Source organism: Ranitomeya variabilis, chromosome 4 (assembly GCF_051348905.1).
Source record: "Ranitomeya variabilis isolate aRanVar5 chromosome 4, aRanVar5.hap1, whole genome shotgun sequence".
NCBI classification, from domain to species: Eukaryota; Metazoa; Chordata; class Amphibia; order Anura; family Dendrobatidae; genus Ranitomeya; species Ranitomeya variabilis.
Window position 1 is genome coordinate 555,133,555 of NC_135235.1, and position 25,228 is coordinate 555,158,782.

At 46.2% G+C, this 25,228-nt stretch overlaps 1 protein-coding gene across 1 annotated transcript in view; it reads right to left on the bottom strand.

The window, feature by feature from the left end:
* Nucleotides 1–3,408, bottom strand: part of SCN4A (sodium voltage-gated channel alpha subunit 4) — a 137,847-nt gene extending 134,439 nt beyond the window's left edge. The window contains exon 1 of the mRNA XM_077252706.1: nt 2,748–3,408. Coding sequence (XP_077108821.1) covers nt 2,748–3,005 — 258 coding nt within the window. The 5' untranslated portion in view covers nt 3,006–3,408. The remainder of the gene's footprint in view (nt 1–2,747) is intronic.
* Between the last annotated feature and the right edge of the window lie 21,820 nt (nt 3,409–25,228).

The window sequence follows — 25,228 nt, forward strand, 5'->3', positions numbered from 1 at the left end:
CGGCGACAAACGATACACAGATTGGTTCTCACCAGGCTGCAGGGGAGCTGTGAACCCCCAGCCGCAGATGCTGTAGCCGTCCAGCCGTCTCTCGATCCCGATGCCGTCCTTGGGCCCTCCTGGACGTGAACTTCGCTCCTCAATGCAGCCCCAGTCGACCTGACCCCTGCAGAGGGGACCGTGATGACTCCGTCAGCCGAGGGAGCAGCCTGGTGTCCTGGAGCCCCAGACCCTGACCTGCTATCCGAACCGCTGCCGTCTGCTCCCGCCACGCGATAGTATGCAGGCCCGGTCACAGGTATGGGAGGGGAATCGTGCTCCCCAGCCGTGTCCAGCAGCCCCGCTGGGTCTGGGGCGCTGCCTGCTGCTGCCGCTGGAATGCTCTCCCGCCGTCTCGTGCTGCTGTAAGAAGCAGGCCGCCCAGCCTGGGCATCACCGCGGTGGCCCGCCGTGACTTCGCTCCAACCGTTGGTGGCTTTGGCGCGTGCAGGCCCCGCCCCCCGAAGTGATGGGGGAGAAGGCCTGACTGCCGCCGCAGGCCCCAGCGCGGCTGATGGATTCCTCCCAGACTGCGGCCTGCTTGGGCGTTTGCTAGCAGGCACGCGGTCTGGAGGGTCCCCGGAGGGGCTCCTGTGCCGCCGCTGGGACGCCGGGGTTAAATCGGGGGATAGGCGCTCCGGGGGCCGCACTCGCCTGGACCGCCGCTCACCGGGACCGGCCACCTGGGGATCCACGCCGCTGCCGCCTATGATGCCGGCCACCTGCGCCTCCAACCAGCCAGGAAGCTGTGACACCGCCGCTGCCCGCAGCTGTGACAACACGCGGTCCATGGAGGCCATCCCGGTAAGCGCTGGTGTCCTGCTCAAAGCCCTCTGAGCGCGAAGTAACCAGCTCCTCCCCCCACCAACACTATACCCCCTCCGGCCACAAAATGCCCTCCCCCTATAGCGAACCCCCGCCCCCCTATTCCTGCTCCAAACCCCCTGTAATGGCGGCTTCCATGTATGCCACCCGTGGGAGGGGTTGGGGCGGCTCGCTCCAGCCTGGTCTATTGAGGAGCAGGTGTAAACAGCTGCGGAATCCGCACAAAGAATTGACATGCTGCGGAATAAACAACGGAGCGCTTCCGCGCGTTTTTTCCACAGCATGTGCACTGCAGATTTTGTTTTCCATAGGTTTGCAAGGTACTATAAACTCATGGAAAACTGCTGCGAATCAGCAGCGGCCAATTCGCTGCAGATCCGCAACAAAATCCACAACATGTGCACATACCCTAAGTGAGTCTTCTTGATGACCACACCCATTTGGCTAAAAGACTAGATTTATGAAAAGGGAACAGAATGAAACAAAAACAAAACAATGTCATATTCCATGAAACTGAGTAATTTACACCAGGTAAAAAAACTTACAGATTTATGGCAATTGATAAATCCTCTTTAAAAGGAATCTGTCAGCAGGTTTTAGCTACCTCATCTGAGAGTAGCATGATTTAGGGACAGAGACCCTGTTCCCAGTGATGTATCTCTTAGCTTGCTGGGTGCAGCAGTTGTAACTCAATCAGACTTCTTAGATGTAGTATTAAGCAGAGCTGAGAAAGCTGCCCCCAGCCAACACCACAGCTTTCTGTGCGCATAGTCTATTGATAGTGAGCTGCTTATCACAAGAGGGGGCGGAGTTGGACCAGAGCTCACAGGTCAGCTAGTCACAGCAATTGTTCTGCCTATTTATGAGCAGCAAAGATAAATAATCATAGCGTAGTAGCAGTTATGACCCTTAGAGGTCATTAGTTACCCATTTATCCAGTTTTTTGTATACATGAGTATCTCTCCTTTAAAAGAGCAGTGTGTTCTGGTTAGAACCGCCCCCTTAGCTTCCGGAGGAAAACAAGATATGCAGACATCTTTCTCAGGCTTTCTTAGTGATGCACACGTGTTCCTGGCTTTCACTACCTACAATCACTCCTCCTGTCCAGAGGATCCCGGTGAGAGTTGTAATGCAGTCATGTGTGTGTGTTAAAATCTGTATATGTGAGCCTTATGCAGCCTCCGTATTGGATATTGTGAAGTGAGGCATATTGTGCTCTGTATTCTCCAATTTAGTGATAATGCTCTTTGCTCTGCATATAGATAGGTGCATTTCTGTATGGAGTGGGGCAGTGCTAGTAGCATTTCTGTATTATGCACCCTGTATCATTCTTTACTGTAATATCCCAGTTACTGATGTAATTGCACCTGGTATCATGCTGTTGTTGCTGTGACGTGCTAGTACTGATACGCTGTTTATTCTTTGCAGTTTGTACCCAGTATTGTCCACTGTTATCGTCCACCAATATCATCCACTATTATCGTCCTCTATTATCGTTCACCATTATCGTTCACATCATCATCTCAATAAATATAGACTTAAGAATCCAAACAGTCTGTTTACTGGGAAGTGGATGAGGGTTTAGCTGTAAGCTGGAATCCAAACAGCATCATACGTGGAGGAAGTCAGAACAGCAATAATAATGTGCTATTGATAAAAACTTCACTGTATGTAAAGAACAGCTTACAGCTCTATATGTGACACATTGTTGAAATCTGTGTTTTAACCCCTTCTTCATGCTATCCTCAGATTACATAGCAAAAACCTGCTGATAGATTCCTTTTAAAGAAAAAATATATAATGATGGATACAACTGAAATAAGAAGTACTCCATCGATCTCCACAGAATCAATCCAAATAGTCTCAGAAGATCCACTCGTTACCTTTTGGTTACTGTAAAAAGGATCCAGATCTTCGAGGGCAACACCAATAAGTTCCGGTGGTGGATCTCCATAAATAAGTGGTAAACTCTTCCCAGCCTCCAGGCCTTTGTTGGGTTTTCGTACCACTTCATCAAGAACCTCAATCTGTTTGGCTTTTCGAATTGCTTCTTCTTCTATTGTCTTTTCTATTTTTGCAATGGTTTCTTTGGTAAATCGCCGCAGGCTGTCAGGGCCGGGAGGGAGAATTTTGCCGGCCATATTGTCATTCTGTATTTAGGCGACGTGATATGGTGTGTCTGAAACCTATAATATAAATAATAATTAATATATCAGAAAAGTCACAACAAATAGCAAGCAAAATATAGTGAAATAACGTAAGGTAATTACAATCTTGCAAAAAGTAATGAACAACATTCATTCTCAATACAAGCAAAGAACGGAAAGGAAAATACTTTTTTTTTTTTAATAGACTAGGGTCTCATTGCAACCCTCATGGTACTGCGACATGCAAGTCGCAAAAAGTTTGACATGGCTAGACTTCTTGTGACCTGCTAGTCGCAGTGGCATTACCATTGGCTTTACAATGTAATCCATACACTGATATTGTGCAGCGATGTATCAGCAACACCTAGAATACGTTGGCCATGTAAATTGTAATACATACAAGCCATTTATATAGATGGGCTGGGATGGCCAGGGTTAGAGGCCAGCTACGTTAGTGCCTTCTCACTAGACACAATCAAAAAGTTTTACGGAACTCTGGTCCAGCTTCTATTTCAGTACTCTGTGGTAGCCTGAACATGATCATGGGATGTCCCTCAGCTGGCACTCTAATGCCAGCATCTTGGGCATTTCTGGCATTTACAAGACCCCCATGCCACAAAGTCATGAGAGGCACCCATGATGCTATTTGATTGCAGGCCAATGACATTTCCATGAACCTGGTCTGGCTACCATGGACTTTCGATGTGATAGCAGGCCCAGGGTCCAGCGAATCTTTTTGCTCCACTCTATTTTTGACCCTAGCTCCTATAGCGGGTCAAAGAGAGAGCAACATAACCTCTATGTGATACCTGGAAAAACTGTAACCTGTGGGACACATCCGGCCCTTTGGCTGTTCCTGTCCAGCCTGAAGACCATGACATAACAGGGGTGGAAACAGTGTCATACAAGCCGTGAGTTGGGGGGAGGACGCTGCTGAACGGCACCACGATCCCCTGCCTGGCATCTTGATTTCAACAACAGTAGAAGAGGGAACCGTTGGCTTCCTGTTCCACCATTCATCCGGTACATATGAGTCTCAGAGCAGTAGGCGTGATGACATCACTAGATCGCACCTCCTGTGTATAGCCTTAGTCCACACACAGCACAGATCATAGCAGTGCATTGGGAACAAGGTAGGTAAGTAGTAGATGTTTTGTTTTCTTTGTCATTCAGTACTTGTGGGGCATCATATTGTGTTTGGCTGTGGGAACATTCTGTGTAGAGGTCTGTGGAGGCCATAATACTGTTTGGGGGGCTGTGGGTTCATCATGATATATGTAGGGCCATAATACTGTATGGGGTCTGTGTAGGCCATCATACTGTGTGTTTGGGAGGGCTCTAGGTGGATCATACTGTGTGGGGGTGATCATATTGTGTGGGTGTCTGATAACACCATCATACTGTTTGGGGAAATCCTCGTAGAAATTTAGGTCGGCAGGCACCATACTGGCTCCATTACAATGGTAAATTCAATGGACCCTGTCTCTTTTAGTGGTGCTCAGTAGGGTTGAGCGACTTTCATTTTTTTAAGATCGAGTAGGGTTTTGGGAAACCCGATTTTGTCCAGAGTCGAGTCGAGTGCAGTCGGCCGATTATCGCTAAAAGTCGGGGATCGACCGAAACACGAAACCCAATGCAAGTCAATGGGGAAGCATAGTCGGCAGTGAGTGGAGGCCAGGAAAACACCTACAGTGCCCATTTTAATGCCAAAAACATCCATTCTTGTTTCTGAAGCTTGCCAATCTTAATTAACTGTATAATAATAGTTGGGCATAGGGAATTGGGGGAAAGTTGTGGGGGGAGTAGGGCTGGCTCAAGTTTTTCGTGGGCCCAGGAAATGCGGACTACGTCATGGCGGTGTTGCAGGGAAAGGTAAGTATTTAAACGTTGCAAGTGCTGTGATCCTGAGCAAGCAGGGGGGGGCCCACTCGTTCGCATTGGCACTGGCACAGGGCCCCTCAAAGTACGGCGGTGTGTTTGCATGGCGGGGGTGCCTCCCACCAGCAGCGACACTTTTGCGTACTCTGAGGGGCCCTGTGCCAGTGACGTCGCCAACGAGTATGCCCCCCCACCTGATGAAGGAACCTGCACTTTCATCTGCACCTTCCTCTTTGTCCTTGTGTAAGGTGGTATAACATGCGGGAAGGGGAACCTTACTTTCAGCAGGGTCAGATTCTGGCTGTGTAGAGTACAAGGGGAATGTAGTGGTCTAGGTCAATGTACCAGCAGACTCATTTAGCAGTGGCTGGGCAATGGGCAGGATGAGGAGGAAACAGATATAGGGCCAAAGAATAAAGTAGGCTAAATGCAGTTCAAAATTGGTAACAGGACTAAACAGGCGGCATTGCTTTGTTCAGTGGAGTAGCAAACCCAAGAGCAGCAGACACTGTTTCAAGGGCCTAACCACACTAGTAGGCCAAATGCAGTTTAATATCTGATAGTATAGGGCGAAAGCCAGAATGTGGAAGCTCAGCTTTGTTCAGTTGAGGACAACACCAGGGAGGGGCAGACACCTTTAGTAGGCCGGAAAAGCCTATTGCATTTTTTAAAATGGTAATTTGGAGCAGAAGGTTGAAGCTCAGCTTTATTTAGTTGAGGACAACACCAGGCAGGGGCACACAGACAGACACCTTTAGTAGGCCGGAAAAGCCTATTGCATTTTTTAAAATGGTAATTTGGAGCAGAAGGTTGAAGCTCAGCTTTATTTAGTTGAGGGCAACACCAGGCAGGGGCACACAGACAGACACCTTTAGTAGGCCGGAAAAGCCTATTGCATTTTTTAAAATGGTAATTTGGAGCAGAAGGTTGAAGCTCAGCTTTATTTAGTTGAGAGCAACACCAGGGAGGGGCAGAAGCCGTTAGTAGGCCCTAACCACCATTTTTTTTTTTAAAAACCACTTAATGAGAGCCGGAAGGTTGAAGCTCAGCTTTATTTAGTTGAGGACAACACCAGGCAGGGGCACACAGACAGACACCTTTAGTAGGCCGGAAAAGCCTATTGCATTTTTTAAAATGGTAATTTGGAGCAGAAGGTTGAAGCTCAGCTTTATTTAGTTGAGGGCAACACCAGGGAGGGGCAGAAGCCGTTAGTAGGCCCTAACCAAAGTTGAAGGCCAAATGCAGTTTAATTTCTGATACTATAGGCCGAAAGCCAGAAGGTGGAAGCTCCAATTTAGACAGTGGAGGACAATTTAAATTAGGGACTGCAGACAGACTTAGTAGGCTGTCCCCTGTGGACCATGCATCCACCACATTAACCCATTGCGCCGTAATGGACACGTAATCTTCCGTGGCCATGCCTACAGGTCCATGCGTCTGTTGTCAGGTGCACCTTTGTACTCACAGATTGCCAGAGTGCATGGACAATGCGGTCTTCTACATGCTGGTGGAGGGTTGGGATGGCTTTTCTCGCAAAAGAAGTGTCGACTGGTTAGCTTGTAGCGTGGTACAGCGTAGTCCATCATGGCCTTATTAATAGTAAATAAAATATATAACTAGGCTCTATGAACTTTTAAATAGGTTCCAGGGGTACACGGGCAGCATTGGTGTGGTCAGTGGAGGAGTATTGCAAGTAGGGGCTGCAGACAGGCTATCAAAGGCCTAAAATACCAAACAGTAGGCACTCATGGCAGTTTTACATCGGTTACATGGATACACAGGCAGGCACTCCAGGCAGCATTGTGGTCAGTGGAGGAGTATTGCAAGTAGGGGCCGCAGACAGGCTATCAAAGGCCTAAAATAACAAACAGTAGGCAGTCATGGCAGTTTTACATCGGTTACATGGATACACAGGCAGCTAGGTGGTGAGTGGAGGAGTATTTAAAGTAAGGACCGCAGACAGGCTATCAAAGGCCTAACATAACAAACAATAGGCTCATGGCAGTTTTACAGCGGTTACATGGATAGACGGGCAGGCAGCTTGGTGGTGAGTGGAGGAGTATTTAAAGTAGGGACCGCAGACAGGCTATCAAAGGCCTAACATAACAAACAATAGGCTCATGGCAGTTTTACAGCGGTTACATGGATACACGGGCAGGCAGCTTGGTGGTGAGTGGAGGAGTATTTAAAGTAGGGACCGCAGACAGGCTTCAAAGGCCTAACATAACAAAATGGGCTGGCTGTAGGCACTTTATAATTGGTTCCAGGGGTACACGGGCAGCAGTGGTCTGGCCAGTGGAGGACTAGTGGAAGGAGGGACCGCAGACAGGCTTCAAAGGCCTAACATAAAAAAATGGGCTGGCTGTAGGCACTTTATAATTGGTTCCAGGGGTACACGGGCAGCAGTGGTCTGGTCAGTGGAGGACTAGTGGAAGGAGGGACCGCAGACAGGCTTCAAAGGCCTAAAATAAAAAAATGGGCTGGCTGTAGGCACTTTATAATTGGTTCCAGGGGTACACGGGCAGCAGTGGTCTGGCCAGTGGAGGACTAGTGGAAGGAGGGACCGCAGACAGGCTTCAAAGGCCTAACATAAAAAAATGGGCTGGCTGTAGGCACTTTATAATTGGTTCCAGGGGTACACGGGCAGCAGTGGTCTGGTCAGTGGAGGACTAGTGGAAGGAGGGACCGCAGACAGGCTTCAAAGGCCTAAAATAAAAAAATGGGCTGGCTGTAGGCACTTTATAATTGGTTCCAGGGGTACACGGGCAGCAGTGGTCTGGCCAGTGGAGGACTAGTGGAAGGAGGGACCGCAGACAGGCTTCAAAGGCCTAAAATAAAAAAATGGGCTGGCTGTAGGCACTTTATAATTGGTTCCAGGGGTACACGGGCAGCAGTGGTCTGGTCAGTGGAGGACTAGTGGAAGGAGGGACCGCAGACAGGCTTCAAAGGCCTAACATAAAAAAATGGGCTGGCTGTAGGCACTTTATAATTGGTTCCAGGGGTACACGGGCAGCAGTGGTCTGGCCAGTGGAGGACTAGTGGAAGGAGGGACCGCAGACAGGCTTCAAAGGCCTAACATAAAAAAATGGGCTGGCTGTAGGCACTTTATAATTGGTTCCAGGGGTACACGGGCAGCAGTGGTCTGGCCAGTGGAGGACTAGTGGAAGGAGGGACCGCAGACAGGCTTCAAAGGCCTAACATAAAAAAATGGGCTGGCTGTAGGCACTTTATAATTGGTTCCAGGGGTACACGGGCAGCAGTGGTCTGGTCAGTGGAGGACTAGTGGAAGGAGGGACCGCAGACAGGCTTCAAAGGCCTAAAATAAAAAAATTGGCTGGCTGTAGGCACTTTATAATTGGTTCCAGGGGTACACGGGCAGCAGTGGTCTGGCCAGTGGAGGACTAGTGGAAGGAGGGACCGCAGACAGGCTTCAAAGGCCTAAAATAAAAAAATGGGCTGGCTGTAGGCACTTTATAATTGGTTCCAGGGGTACACGGGCAGCAGTGGTCTGGCCAGTGGAGGACTAGTGGAAGGAGGGACCGCAGACAGGCTTCAAAGGCCTAACATAAAAAAATGGGCTGGCTGTAGGCACTTTATAATTGGTTCCAGGGGTACACGGGCAGCAGTGGTCTGGTCAGTGGAGGACTAGTGGAAGGAGGGACCGCAGACAGGCTTCAAAGGCCTAAAATAACAAACAATAGGCTCATGGCAGTTTTACAGCGGTTACATGGATACACGGGCAGCTTGGTGGTGAGTGGAGGAGTAGTGCAAGGAGTGTCTGTCCCAGTACTCCCAAAATATAAATAGATGTTAATGTCTCGCAAAACAACCAAAACAAAAAAAAAGGTGGCATACTTAGGTACAGGGGTGGGCTCATCTGCTGAGTTTCTGACATAGTAATTTGGCAGTAACTATTTAATGGTGCCAATATAGGACACAGACACAGACTACTTTAAGTTGCATCATAGATGTCTACAAATTTGTATTGTCAGTGCCAGACATTGAATGATGTCAGCGAATAGACTAAAGATTGGTGGAGCTGTGCGACATAATTTTGCACGTGGTAGAGCACATTTTGAGCTGGGGTAGGGGGGAACTCTCTTGAGGCCGGCGGGACCGCCCCAGGGCCCCTCATGTTACAACGGTGTGTCTGACGTTGGGTGCGCACCACCACCGCCAGAGACACTACATTGTACTATGAGGGACCCAGTAGCAATGCCGTCAACCAAAAGCGAGCACACCCACCTCTTCAGACAAACAGCAGTCTCACGGGTGCTTGCGCCAAGTCGCGATACCACGGCCCCGTGTGGGGAGTTTTGCCATTTAGGGAGGTGTAAACATGTCGTATGCTGTACAATCAGCTGCAGCAAATTAGACATTAGAAAAGTAATTCACAGGCAAGAGCTTTTCATAGGAAAGCTAGGTGTCGGCCGGGCAAGGTGGGGCAAAAGATTTCGAAATCCAGTTGTGGTTCATTTTAATGAATGTTAGATCGTCAACATTTTGGGTAGCCAGACGAGTCCTTTTTTCGGTTAATATTGAACCTGCAGCACTGAATACTCTTTCTGATAGGACACTTGCTGCCGGGCAAGCAAGCTCCTGCAATGCATATTCTGCCAATTCTGGCCAGGTGTCTAATTTGGAGGCCCAGTAAACAAATGGGAATGACGGTTGAGGGAGAACATCGATAAGGGATGAAAAATAGTTAGTAACCATACTGGACAAATGTTGTCTCCTGTCACTTTCAATTGATGCAGCAGTACCTGTCCTGTCTGCGGTCATAGCAAAATCACTCCACAACCTGGTCAGAAAACCCCTCTGTCCAACGCCACTTCTGATGTGTGCACCCCTAACACTCCTAGTCTGCTGCCCCCTGGAGCTCGTGTGAGAACGATCACGTGCGCTGTGTGCTGGGAATGCCTGAAGCAAACGGTTAACAAGAGTTGATTGTTTGGTTGCTAATATTAGTTCCAAGTTCTCATGTGGCATAATATTTTGCAATTTGCCTTTATAGCGTGGATCAAGGAGGCAGGCCAACCAGTAATCGTCATCGTTCATCATTTTCGTAATGCGTGTGTCCCTTTTTAGGATACGTAAGGCATAATCCGCCATGTGGGCCAAAGTTCCAGTTGTCAAATCTCCGGTTGTGATTGGTTGAGGGGCAGTTGCAGGCAAATCTACGTCACTTGTGTCCCTCAAAAAACCAGAACCCGGCCGTGACACGCAACCAATTTCCTGTGCCCCCGGGAAAGGTTCGGCATTAAAAATATACTCATCCCCATCATCCTCCTCGTCCTCCACCTCCTCTTCGCCCGCTACCTCGTCCTGTACACTGCCCTGACCAGACAATGGCTGACTGTCATCAAGGCTTTCCTCTTCCTCTGGTGCAGACGCCTGCTCCTTTATGTGCGTCAAACTTTGCATCAGCAGACGCATTAGGGGGATGCTCATGCTTATTACGGCGTTGTCTGCACTAACCAGCCGTGTGCATTCCTCAAAACACTGAAGGACTTGACACATGTCTTGTATCTTAGACCACTGCACACCTGACAACTCCATGTCTGCCATCCTACTGCCTGCCCGTGTATCCTCCCACAAATAAATAACAGCACGCCTCTGTTCGCACAGTCTCTGAAGCATGTGCAGTGTTGAGTTCCACCTTGTTGCAACGTCTATGATTAGGCGATGCTGGGGAAGGTTCAAAGACCGCTGATAGGTCTGCATACGGCTGGCGTGTACAGGCGAACGTCGGATATGTGAGCAAAGTGCACGCACTTTGAGGAGCAGGTCGGAGAACCCAGGATAAGTTTTCAATAAGCACTGCACCACCAGGTTTAAGGTGTGAGCCAGGCAAGGAATGTGTTTCAGTTGGGAAAGGGAGATGGCAGCCATGAAATTCCTTCCGTTATCACTCACTACCTTGCCTGCCTCAAGATCTACTGTGCCCAGCCACGACTGCGTTTCTTGTTGCAAGAACTCGGATAGAACTTCCGCGGTGTGTCTGTTGTCGCCCAAACACTTCATAGCCAATACAGCCTGCTGACGCTTGGCAGTAGCTGGCCCATAATGGGACAACTGGTGTGCAACAGTGTCATCTGCCGATGGAGTGGTTGGCAGACTGCGTTCTGTGGAAGAGCTGTAGCTTCTGCAGGAGGACGAGGAGGAGGAGGAGGAGGGGGTGCGAACGCCTACAGCCAACTGTTTCCTAGACCGTGGGCTAGGCACAACTGTCCCTAAATTGATGTCGCCTGTGGACCCTGCATCCACCACATTCACCCAGTGTGCCGTGATGGACACATAACGTCCCTGGCCATGCCTACTGGTCCATGCATCTGTAGTCAGGTGCACCTTTGTACTCACAGATTGCCTGAGTGCATGGACGATGCGCTGTTTAACATGCTGGTGCAGGGCTGGGATGGCTTTTCTGGAAAAAAAGTGTCGACTGGGTAGCTCGTATCGTGGTTCAGCGTACTCCATCAGGGCTTTGAAAGCTTCGCTTTCAACTAACCGGTAGGGCATCATCTCTAACGAGATTAGTCTAGCTATGTGGGCGTTAAAACCCTGTGTACGCGGATGCGAGGATAAGTACTTCCTTTTTCTAACCAGAGTCTCATGTAGGGTGAGCTGGACTGGAGAGCTGGAGATCGTGGAACTTTCGGGTGTGCCGGTGTACATGGCAGACTGAGAGACGGTTGGAGACGGTATTGTTTCCGCCGGTGCCCTAGATGCAATATTTCCTCCTACAAAACTGGTGGTTCCCTGACCCTGACTGCTTTTGGCTGGCAAAGAAACCTGCACAGATACTGCCGGTGGTGCGGAAAATGGTGGCCTTACAGTGACGGAAGGGATGTTGCGTTGCTGACTAGCTTCATTGGCCGAGGGTGCTACAACCTTAATGGACGTTTGGTAGTTAGTCCAGGCTTGAAAATGCATGGTGGTTAAGTGTCTATGCATGCAACTAGTATTTAGACTTTTCAGATTCTGACCTCTGCTTAAGCTAGTTGAACATTTTTGACAGATGACTTTGCGCTGATCAGTTGGATGTTGTTTAAAAAAATGCCAGACTGCACTCTTCCTAGACTCGGATCCCTTTTCAGGGATTGCAGACTGAGCTTTAACCGGATGGCCACGCTGTCCTCCAACAGGTTTTGGCTTTGACACGCGTTTTGGGCCAGATACGGGCCCGGCAGATGGAACCTGTTGCGATGTTGATGCCTGCTGCGGCCCCTCCTCCACCTCCGCTTCTGAACTACTGCCGCCTGCACCCTGTTCCCCCAATGGCTGCCAATCGGGGTCAATAACTGGGTCATCTATTACCTCCTCTTCGAGCTCGTGTGCAACTTCGTCTGTGTCACTGTGTCGGTCGGTGGTATAGCGTTCGTGGCGGGGCAACATAGTCTCATCAGGGTCTGATTGTGGATCTGTACCCTGAGAGGGCAATGTGGTGGTCTGAGTCAAAGGAGCAGCATAGTACTCTGGCTGTGGCTGTGCATCAGTGCACTCCATGTCAGAATATACTTGTAATGGGCATGGCCTGTTAAATGTTTCACTTTCTAAGCCAGGGACGGTATGTGTAAAGAGCTCCATGGAGTGACCCGTTGTGTCGCCTGCTGCATCCTTCTCTCTTGTTGTAGTTTTTGCTGAGGAGGACAAGGAAGCGACTTGTCCCTGACCGTGAACATCCACAAGCGACGCGCTGCTTTTACATTTACCAGTTTCGGAAGAGGAGGCAAAAGAGCTAGAGGCGGAGTCTGCAATGTAAGCCAAAACTTGCTGTTGCTGCTCCGCCTTTAAAAGCGGTTTTCCTACTCCCAGAAAAGAGAGCGTTCGAGGCCTTGTGTAGCCTGACGACGAAACTGGCTCCACAGCTCCAGACTTAGGTGGAATATTTTTATCCCCACGACCACCTGATGCTCCACTACCACTACCATCATTACCAGCTGACAATGAACGCCCACGACGACCTCTTGCACCAGACTTCCTCATTGTTTTAAAATCTTAACCAAAGTAACTTTATTTGTTGCTGTCAAACAACTTACACGGTGAGCTATAACTTCAGTATGATTTCAATATCCCTTAACAGGTTGGTGAGACCACAAGGAAAATCAGGCACAATGTTACACACTCTGTTTTCTGTGGCACAAAATCACAGAGATGACACACACGCAGGACTGTCACTCAAGCACTAATGTCAATATTAATCTCCCACCTAATTTATTTATTTTTTTTTCTCAGGGAGACTTTAGAAACCAAATAATATTAAAAACAAAAAAAAAAAGGCTTTCTATGGCCCACAATTAGAGAGAGAGAGGTGGCACACCCAGGAGTCAAGACTGGCGCACAAGCTGAAAGGGCAATATTACTCTCCCACTGTTTTTTTATGTACTTTTTGTTTTTTAAGGGAGACTTTAGAAACCCAATAATATTTAAAAAAAAAAATAAATAGGCTTTCTATGGCCCACTGAATGAGAGGGAGAGAGGTGGCACACCCAGGAGTCAAGACTGGCACACAAGCTGAAAGGGCAATATTACTCTCCCACTGTTTTTTTATGTATTTTTTGTTTTTTAAGGGAGACTTTAGAAACCCAATAATATTTTTTTAAAAAAATAAATAGGCTTTCTATGGCCCACTGAATGAGAGGGAGAGAGGTGGCACACCCAGGAGTCAAGACTGGCACACAAGCTGAAAGGGCAATATTACTCTCCCACTGTTTTTTTATGTTTTTTTTTTTTTTTTCAGGGAGACTTTAGAAACCAAATAATAAGAAAAAAAATAAATAAATAAATAGGCTTTCTATAGCCCACTGAATGAGAGATAGCACACACAGCAGTGGCACACAAGCCCTGACTGAGGCCAATATTTTTCTCCCACTGATTGATGTAGTGTTTTTGTGTTGAGGTAGAATTTAGAACACAAATCACGGAAAAAATAAATAGGCTTTCTATGGCCCACTCAGTGAGAGATGGCACACACAGGGATGGCACTGTAGCAGAAATGCCAATCTTAATCTCCCACAAAAAAAAAACAAAAAAAAAAACTGTCCTACAATTACTATCTCCCTGCAGTAATCTAAGCCAGGTATGGCAGGCAGCAATAGGAGTGGACTGATGCACAAATTAAATAAAAAGTGTGGACAAACAAAAAAGATAGCTGTGCAGAAAGGAAGGAACAAGAGGATATGTGCTTTGAAAAAAGCAGTTGGTTTCCACAGTGGCGTACACACAGCAATACAGCTATCACGGAGCCTTCTAGGGCAGCCCAATGAGCTACAGCGCTGAGGGAAAAAAAAAAAAAAAAAAGCTTCCACTGTCCCTGCACACCGAAGGTGGTGTTGGACAGTGGAAATCGCTGCAGCACAAGCGGTTTGGTGGTTAGTGGACCCTGCCTAACGCTCTCCCTGCTTCTGACGAAGCGGCAGCAACCTCTCCCTAAGCTCAGATCAGCAGCAGTAAGATGGCGGTCGGCGGGAACGCCCCTTTATAGCCCCTGTGACGCCGCAGACAGCAAGCCAATCACTGCAATGCCCTTCTCTAAGATGGTGGGGACCAGGATCTATGTCATCACGCTGCCCACACTCTGCGTTCACCTTCATTGGCTGAGAAATGGCGCTTTTCGCGTCATTGAAACGCGACTTTGGCGCGAAAGTCGCGTACCGCATGGCCGACAAGCACAGGGGTCGGATCGGGTTTCATGAGACGCCGACTTAGCCAAAAGTCGGCGACTTTTGAAAATGATCGACCCGTTTCGCTCAACCCTAGTGCTCAGTATATGATTGTTAATAAAATAGATTTTCATATAATATTTATTAGTTCAGGAATAGATGTGGCACTCCCCAAAATATTTTCAATTGCTTTATTCCATATTTAAAATATAATCTATGTCCATTGAGGCAAATAGGCTATAAAGGTTCCGTACTCAAAAATTCAGCACTATGACCATTTTTCTTCCCATGCGAGGTTTCAATAGGTGCCTCAGAAATCCTCATAGAAATATAAGGAACATTATACTGTGTGGAGGTGGCCATTATGTTATGTTTGTTGGAGGACTTTGGTGACAATATTCTGTGTAGGAGGACTGTGGAGGCCATTATCTTGTGCTGTGGGGGGCATCATACTGTGTGTGGAGTGCTGTGAGGGGCATCTTTCTATTGGGGGTGACTGGAGGCATTATATTGTGTGCGGAGGAGTGTGGGAACATCATATTTTGTGTGGTGAGCTGTTGATCAAGGTACAAGGGCGGAATAAAAGGAGCAGCATGATTTATAAACTTATAAAAAGCAGTAAATTACTTTATATAATTTTTGTTTAGCTGCTACAGGTAAGAATATATGCTATAATAATAAACCCTATGGTGACATGTATTAGTATTAGTGAGTCAGCTACTTAATAATAGTAATTAATAATCTGAAAAGAATAATATTAATATTGAGTAAAATTAATCACTCATGTGGCCACTTGGGAAAATGAATTACTCACCCCTGCTCTAAACCATAATGGAGCATGTACTGTACAAAAATGTTGTCTATTATTCTAAATCCACATTCATAGAACCAGTGGTGGCTTGAAAGACATGGAAATAAGAGTAGGGGCATGCCAGAACATTTTGGACGAGGTCGACAACATGTGTTTTTGTAGTTATTACCATAGATAAATTGGTCTACTAAATTTGGGCCATGTAATCGAAAAACTAACTGTCTAGGCATGATTGCTTATGCAAAAAATGCACGCGTTTCTTCACAGCGCCAACACATCATCAGAATGCTAGCTTTTTTTATAAGAGACATATGATGTAAAATGTGATGTGTATTACTGCCATATAGTTGTATTCATCAGGGTTTTTTTAGTGTATACTTTTCTACAGACGCTTCATTGGGGGTATAAAATGGAAAATGGTTCCGAAATCATATGCTGAAGTCGTTGGTGCCATTCGAACTATTAATTGCTGACGTTTCTGGTCTCCCGGGTCTTCTAACCTTTCGGCCCTGTGGATTATTTGTTGAGGTATAAATTAGTTTATAGCGTTCCACTGGTCTCGTAACCTCATACAGACAGGAGAAAGTGAGGACCCCTTAGCACTGGACTTCTCTGAAGCGTTTCCAGGCACAAGGCTGACTCCTCAGCTGCCATCCCAGATCACCCATAAGGGGGGTCAAGTTTCGCCAGTCTGATGACTCTGTTCATTCCTTCTGAAGAAGGAATGATGCATAAAGCAAGAGACGCATGAGGAGGGCTGAGAGAGTAGAACAGAGTACAAACTAACATCCTGGGCCCTCAAAGCTGCCCTCCCTCTCCTGCATACTCCGTCCCATTCCCTACTATTTTGCACACCTAAAAATGCCCTCGCTTCCGCTCCTAACTAAATTCATTCTGGAGCTGGAATTACTCTTTCTCCTGTCGGCTGGATTAGCTGTGAACTGATACCTTCCTTCAAACATTATAAAGCACGTGGACCAGTGCCAGCCCTCTGACCTGTTTCTTCCAAGCTGCTCCTTTTTGGAACAAGGCTTATACTCATTTTGCTCTTGCTTAGACCTTCTGTGATCATCAATGCTCACCTTTCAGCTAATGAAGAAATTCACCTGACAGAACAACTGGGCTGGATAGCATGCCAAGGAAAAATATACTTAGCCAGCAATCCAGTCTACCATTAAAGGGGTATTCTCAAATTTTTACTCTTCTGTTATCAATGGGATAGGGTATAACCCAACCTAGAAGTTTTTCAAGGGTTGTACAAACTTGGTAAAGCTACTCAAGAACAGTAATAAACATTTCTTTATAGTACATTACATACAAGATTATGTAAGGGGTACGTGTAGGTTACATATGGTTTGCACAAGTTTTCAAAGGGGGCAACTGTACCAGCTTCTTGTGGACCTGTGAACCAAACCATTTCCAGCAAATCGCTTATGTGCTTAAAAGGAATCTGTCGGTAAGTTCAAGCCCTCCAAACTTCACATACAGGCATGCAGGTCCTTGAAAGCTAAATTCGTCGATAACTTTATATCTTCTACCGCTGACACATTACCAAGAAAATGTGTTTGAATTCAAATGCAAATGAAGAATTATGTACTTTGGTTGTGATAGAGCATATCCCCAGCCTCTTTCTCCCAAGGTTGTCCCCTTGCCTAGCACAAGCCTCTTTAGCCTGATTGATAGCTCACTGTCTGTGTGACGTCAGGCACCAAGCAAAAAAAATCAGACATTGTGCTATTAGTTAAGCTAAACAAGCTGGGTGCTGGGCAGGGAAGAATCTCAGGAGGGAGAGGCTTGGAAAGTGCTTTATCATGACCACAGCACTTAACACCTTTTTTGAATATGTATTATAATGCTGTGAATGCAGCAACAGACAGAAAATATAAAGGTGTTGATGGATTTATCTTTCAAAGACCAACATGCCTATATATACGATTTGGGGGGGTTATGTTACTGAAAGACGCCCTTTAAGGAGGTATTTTAATCTTAGACATTTATTCCATCTATCTGTAGAACTGTCTGTTTGCTCTGCCGTTTCTGAAACTCCTATAGAAGAGAATGGGGAGAGCTGTCCATGAGCGATCGGCACCACCAGTCAGAAGATTGGGTTACAGGACACCATTCCGATGAGTGTATGTCCAGAGATTAAGGCTGCATCTATCAGATATTTTTTAAACAGTATCTATTTATTGGCGTTTTATAAGGGGAATTAATTATCAGCAATGTGGCATAGACACCACAGTCAACCATACTACACCCCATCTTGGTCCACCATACACACTGTAGTGTCATTGGAAATACCAACCAGGGGGATCTGTAAAGATATCTCTTCTAAGTACAGTAAACATGTATGGCCATACATTAATATAATAAATAAATATGGTTATTGGGAACGCTGGTACCAATTTGGTGCTTTTATTTCACAAGTTTCAAGTTATGCCTCTCATTGTATGTACTTTTTAGGGTTACTTTACAGGAATTCCACAATTGTTTTCTTTATCACAGCATTAAACTTTATTATGCTAGTTTATGCGATCAGGGCATACAATATTTGTATTGTTGTTTCCTGATTTACTACTGATGGACAGGTAAAACCCCAATTAAAAATGTTTTTTGCTTCTTATCTTTTTAACGTATTAAAGCTTAAACATGCGCTTACTCGATCTCTCCTAAAACACAGTCATACCTGACCTGAAGACCATTGTTAGGCCCTATTCTGATGACAACCCATGCACACTACACAATCAAATTGCGGGTGATGCAATAGGGCAACAGAGGGAACTCCCTTTCTCTGTCAGTCATATAAATGATACAATCACTATTGATCGTGGATTCTAATGGGTTATATACCTATAATCGCAGTTACCCCCAATACTGGCTGCTGCAGCAGAGTCCCTGTGACAATATATCCAGGCAGAGAATGAATGGAGAGGTGGTCACATATGTGCATAGATCTATCCATCATTTTTAAGAGTTACATGAAGAGCTAAACAAGCAGGTAGTACCACCTATCTATTCATTATCCAACTGTATGTGGTGGACAACTCAGAATGGTTGGAGAAACCCCATTCCTCGGATTGGTCTGGGTCCCTAAGATGGGACCTGTATCTATCAGACACATCGTATGGATTTACTATGAATGTCTAAGCTGTGAATTCGCCTTTAAAGAGATACTGTCACCATACTTATGCTCCTGAATCTGAGATCAGTGTAAAATAGAGGCAGAGACACTGATTCCAATGCTTGGTCACTTACTGGGCTTCTTGTTAAAGTTTTGATAAAACACTTGTATCTGCTGCAGCTTTGATTGCTGTCCTCTGTTCTCTAATTGATGAGCTCCTTTGATTCTTTTCTGATTTTTATTTCGATTCAGTAAATCACTGATCTTATGGTAGTCCAGTGTCAGTCCACATAAGATTGGAGGCACAAACTTTTACAAATTTTTCTGTGGTTTACTTTTTGGAATATTGCGATGAGTGAAAAGTATGAGCTTGTCCTGCAGTTCTTTATCTCTGGAGGCAGATCACCTATATAGTATTATACAACTAATCCTAATTTAGTACACCTATCATCCGTTTACGTGGGGAAAGTATTGCTGTTTATAATAGCAGTACTTTGGCTCAGTGATTAGCACTGTTGCTTTGCAGCGCTGGTGTCATGATCCAGACTGGGTTTTGAGTCCTGTTTTCCCCCTTTCATGTCAAGAGTTAACCTTTCTCAGCCTCTGTCTGGGTTCAGGTTGGCTATTTATCGCAGCTGCTTCCTGCAGGCTATGTCAGTTATAGTTTCTTCCCAGTCTGGCTGTAAGCACTCTGACACTGTTGATGTCTCATTGCATTCTCCTGAAACTATGGTCAGGCTCCCAGATACCTTCTCCGAGGAAAAGGAGAAGTTCCGTACGTTCAAGGAGAATTGCAAGCTATTGTTTTCTCTTAAGCCCCGATCCTCTGGTAATGAGAATCAGCGGTGGGGATAGTTATTTCCTTACTTCGGGAGGGACCTCAATCGTGGGCTTTCTTTTTACCTGCTACTGCCCCTGAATGTATGTCTGTTGATAGGTTCTTTGAGGCCATAGGACTTATTTTTGATGAGCCTGACCAGGTCAGAGTGGCAGAGGACACAATCATGAGTCTCTCTCAGGGTAAGCTCTCGGCTGAATGGTATAGCTCCGAGTTCCGTCGATGGTCCACTGAGGTGTCCTGGGATGACTCTGCGCTGAGATGTCAGTTCAAGAGAGGACTGTCGGATCCCATGAAGGATGCTCTGGCTCTCCATCCACCACCCTGCTCATTGGAGGAGGCTATGACTCACGCTATCTGTATGGATAGGAGGCTGCGGAAGAGAGGTGTTACACAGCGAGAGGTTCCGTTGCTCCCTGCTAATCCTGTTTTGCCACCGTCTGAACCTATGGAGGTGGGGACCACCAACCTGAAGGAGAAGGAAAGGAGACGGCAATGTGAAGGAAAGCTGTGTTTTTACTGCGGAGATCCCGTACATTGGAAAAAGGACTGTTCCTCCTATCCACCAACTAACAAGCGGCTAAGTCTTTGTGATTGTTGAGGAGGTCACCCAGACTCTCAAGTACCTTTTTTCTCATTCTCTAAAGTTTTGTTGGAAGTGAAACTTAGTTGAGGGAGTTGCTTCACGCCCACTTCTGCTTTCGTAGATTAATAAATAATTAGATCAAAGCCACATATAAGTCCACATACGTTACATATAAGACCGCAAACTGCTTTCGTAGATTGCAGGTCATCCATGAATTTATTGACTCTAACTTGGTGACCAAGTGTAAGTTAGGAACAGTTATGCTGGAGACTCCTATTCATATTGTTGCCATTGACAAAACATCGCTGGCTAAGAATGTCATTAAATTTGTCTCGGAGGAGTTTCTCCTTAAAGTGGGTTTCTTGCACTAGGAACGTATTTCATGTTTTGTTCTGGTCAAACTGCCTGCGGGACTGGTGTTGGGGTTCCCCTGGTTACGGTTACATAATTCTGCGATAGATTGGGAATCTCGGGACATTGTCAAATGTGGTCCTAATTGTGTTAAAAGTTGCCTTACTACAGTACTTGTGTCATCCGTTAATCTGGAAGGTATTCAGGAGTACCTAAAAGATTTTGACGACGTTTTTTCTGAAAAGGAGGCCGAGGTCTTACCACCACACTGCCCTTTTCACTGTACTATTATTCTGGTTCCAGGTGCTAAATTGCCCAAGGCCCGTCTGTTCAACCTCTCTGGCCCGGAGCGAACCGCTATAAAGCAGTATATTTCGGAGAGCTTACATAAAGGCTACATCCGTCCCTCTGTCTCTCCTGTGGCTGCTGGATTCTTTTTTGTAAAAAAAAAAAAATATATGGTGGTTTGTGGCCATGCCTCGATTTTCGGGAATTAAATAAAATCACAGTGAGAAATACCTATCCAGTCCCGCTAACCCAGATTTGTACAATCAATTGTCGGGGGCCAAATCGGTTTCTAAATTGGACATATAATCTAATCCATATTCGGGGGGGGGTGAGTGGAAAATGACATTTCTCACTTCTGAAGGGTTATTTGAGAAATTGGTTATGCCCTTTGGTCTCACTAATGCGCCAGCTGTTTTTCAGAACGTTATCAACCATGTATTTTCTGATTTTATTGGGTGCTTTATAGTGGTGTATTTAGATGATATCCTTGTGTTTTCATCTAACAAAAAAGTTCACATGGATCATGTACGTGCGGTTTTTCAGAGGTAACGGTATAACTTGCTCTTTGTGAAACCTGAAAAATGCACATTTTTTGTCCAAGAATTGTCCTTTCTGGGGTTCATTCTGTCTGACAGGGGGTTTCGCATGCACCCTGGTAAGGTACGGGCCATTGTGCATTGGCTGCAACCCGGAGACTTAAAGGGTCTTCAACGTTTTATGGAGTTTGCAAAATATTATAGGAACATTCATTAAGGGGTTTTCACAGGTGGTCAAGCCGCTCATGGATCTGACTCGTAAGGAGGCTGATCTCAAAAACTGGTCTGCTCCGGCTGTGGAGGCGTTTGCTTTGTTAAAGAAATACTTTATGTCTGCCCCTGTTTTTGGTCCAGCCTGACCTGTCTAAACCGTTCATCGTTGATGTGGACACATCGGAGGTGGGGGTGGGGGCGGTGTTGTCCAAAGGACTCACCACTTTGACAACTTGAGGCCCTGTGCTTTCTTCTCGAAAAAATTCTCTCCGGATGAGAGGAATTATGATGTTGGGTATCGGGAGCTTTTAGCTATCAAGTTGGCCTTTGAAGATTGGAGGTACTTTTTGGAGGGGGCTGTTCATTGGATCACGGTGATTACAGACCACAAGAATCTGTCTTATATTGAGTTGGCCAAGCGTTTGACTCCCAGACAGGCTAGGTGGTCACTTTTTTTTTTTTCACACTTTAATTTTTCTATCACTTTTTGGCTTGTTTCAAGAATGTCAAGGCAGATACCTTATCGCGCAGCTTGGATCCGATATCACCTCCTGAAACTCCTTCTTCCATTCTTCAGCATGGGGTGGTCGTGGCTGTGGTGTCCTCAGAATTGGAGCGGGAGATTCATGAGGCTCAGTTTCTTGCTCCTCCGTCATTGCCTGGCAACAAGCTCTTTGTTCCGGTCCAGTACCGGTTGAGGGTCCTGGGTTCCACGATTCTGTTCTTAGAGGACATCATGGAATCTCAGCCACTCGTAGCGCTATTGCTAGGCTGTTTTGGTGGTCCTCTATGGCTTCTGATGTTGTTGTGTTTGTGTCTTCCTGTGATACTTGTGACCATGCTAAAAGCTCTCATAACCGGCTGGCCAGGGAATTGGTGCCATTGCCAATTCTGGTTAGACCTTGGATTCATTTGTCCATGGACTTTATCACTGATCTCCCTCTTTCCAGTGGCAAAACTGTGGTCTGGGTTGTGGTGGTTAGATTCAGTACACAAGCACATTTTGTACCTTTGGCGGGACTGCCTAATGCTGAAGCACTTTCTAGGTTGTTTGTTGAGCACATGGTGTGATTGCATGGTATGCCTTTGAATGTGGTTTCAGATAGGGGGTACAATTTGTGTCCAAATTCTGGAGGGCTTTTTGTAAAAGGTTAGGTATTAGGTTGGCCTTCTCCTCGGCTTATCATCTCTAAACTAATAGTCAGATGGAGAGGACTAATCAGTCTCTTAAACAAATTTTGTGGTGTCTTGCCACGTCCCAGCAGGACGATTGGTGTTTTTTGTTACCAGTGGCTGAGTTTGCCTTTAATAATCCTATTAATCAGTCCATGGGCACCTCTCCATCCTTTTGTAATTATGGCTTTCATCCCCATTTTGGTGAGTTTTCCAGGATGGAGTCAGGTTGTCCAGTGGATGATTCACACATTCAGCGATTGAGGGCGGTATGGGGCGAGGTTCAGAGGAAGATTGAGGAAGCTCAAGGCAAACAAACAGTTTGTGGATAAGCGCAGATCTACAGGACCCATATTCCTGGTGGGCAGCACGGTGGCGCAGTGGTTAGCACAGCAGCCTTGCAGCGCTGGAGTCCTGGGTTCAAAACCCACTAAGGACAACATCTGCAAAGAGTTTGTATGTTCTCTCCGTGTTTGCGTGGGTTTCCTCCGGGTACTCTGGTTTCCTCCCACATTCCAAAGACATACTGATAGGGAATTTAGATTGTGAGCCCCATCGGGAACAGCGATGATAATGTGTGTAAAGTGCAGCGGAATATGTTAGCGCTATATAAAAAATAAAGATTATAAGATTATTATTATGGTTGTCTACCAAGAACATTCAGCTGAAAGTTCCTTCCGCTAAGCTAGGTCCTAGGTTTATAGGTCCTTATGAGGTAATTGAAGTTGTCAATCCAGTTGCCTTTCACTTACGTCTACCTCCGTTGCCTTGGATCCCATAAATCTTCCATATGGTTCCATAAATCTCTCCTGAAGCCATTTGTACCTTCCTCTGATGGGTCTCCATCCCCTCCGCCTCCGGTTTCTGTGGATGGGCAGATGGAGTATGAGGTGGAACGGATTGTGGATTCACGCATGGTCCGCAGTTCGCTGCAGTATTTGGTCCATTGGAGGGATTACATTCCTGAGGATCGAACCTGGGTTCCGGCGCGATTGGTTCATGCCGATCGATTGGTTTGTGCATTTCATGCGCAGTATCCTGGGAAACCTGGGGGTCTGGTTGTCCCCCTTGAGAGGAGGGTACTGTCATGATCCAGACTGGGTTTTGAGACCTGTTTTCCCTTTTTCCGCAGTCTGGTCATGTGAAGAGTTAACCTTTCTCAGCCTCTGTCTGGGTTCAGGTTGGCTATTTATCGCCGCTGATTCCTGCAGGCTATGTCAGTTATAGTTTTTGCCTAGTGCTGCCGTAGCTGACTCTGATTGCTCTGATTAGTCCTGCTGCGCTTGCTGTCTGAACCCGTGTCTATGTGTTCCCGTTTCCCGTGTTTAGGTGTAGACCTGCTTTCTCTCTACTGCCATCTAGTGAAACCTGCACCTACCTGCATTGCATCAGCATGACATCTGTGGTCCTGGGTTCAAATCCCACCAAGAACACTATATTCAAGGAATTTGTACGCTACTCCTGTTTCCTCTCACACTCCAAAGACATACTGATAGGGAATCTAGATTGTGAGCCCCAATGGAGACAGTGATGATAACATCTGTAAAGCGCTGTGGAATATAATGGTGCTATATACAGGTGCGTCTCACAAAATTAGAATATCATCAAAAAGTTAATTTATTTCAGCTCTTCAATACAAAAAGTGAAACTTATATATTATATAGAGTCATTACAAACAGTGATCTATTTCAAGTGTTAATTTCTGTTGATGTTGATGATTATGGCTTACAGCCAATGAAAACCCAAAAGTCATTATCTCACTAAATTTGAATACCGTATTTTTTGGCGTATAAGACGACCCCCAACTTTTCGGCCACAAAGGTCACAAAGGTCTTTCGCGGCGCGCAATGCATCCCTGGGAACGGAAGCCGCCGCATGCACCGCTGAGAACCGGGAGAACTCCGGGGGCAGTTGCAAGGTAAGTATATCCATATTTTTTATTTTTATTCTTTTTTTTTTACGAATATGGATCCCAGGGCCTGAAGGAGAGTGTCCTCTCCTCCAGACCCTGGGAACCATCCGGGATCGCTCCCTGCACCATATGCGGGGACCTCAGAGCTCCGCACATGCCGTACCCAGCGTATAAGATGACCCCCGACTTTTGAGAAGATTTTTAGGGGTTAAAAAGTCGTCTTATATGCCGGAAAATACGGTGAATAGTAAAAAACACATGCAAAGGTTTCGTAAGTGTTTAAAAAGGTCCCTTAGTCTGTTTCAGTAGGCTCTACAATCATGGGGAAGACTACTGACTTGACAGATGTCCAGAAGGCAGTTATTGACACACTATACAAGGAGGGTAAGCCACAAGAGGTAATTTATAAAGAAGCTGGCTTTTCACCACACACAGACGTATCCAGGACATGGCCTACAAGTGTCGCATTTTTTGTGTCAAGCCACTCATGACCAATAGACAACATCAGAAGCGTCTTACCTGGGCCAAGGAGAAAATGAACTGGACTGTTGCTCAGTGGTCCAAGGTGTTGTTTTCAGATGAAAGTAAAATTTCCATTTCATTTGGAAATCAAGGTCCCAGAGTCTGGAGGAAGAGTGGAGAACCACGCAATCCAAGCTGCTTGAGGTCTAGTGTAAAGTTTCCACAATCAGTGATGATTTGGGGAGCCATGTCATCTGCTGTTTTAGGTCCACTGTGTTTTATCAAGACCAAAGTCAGCACAGTCATATACCAGGAAATTTTAGAGCACTTCTTGCTTCCCTCTGCCGACAAGCTTTTGGAGATGGAAATTTCATTCTCCAGCAGGA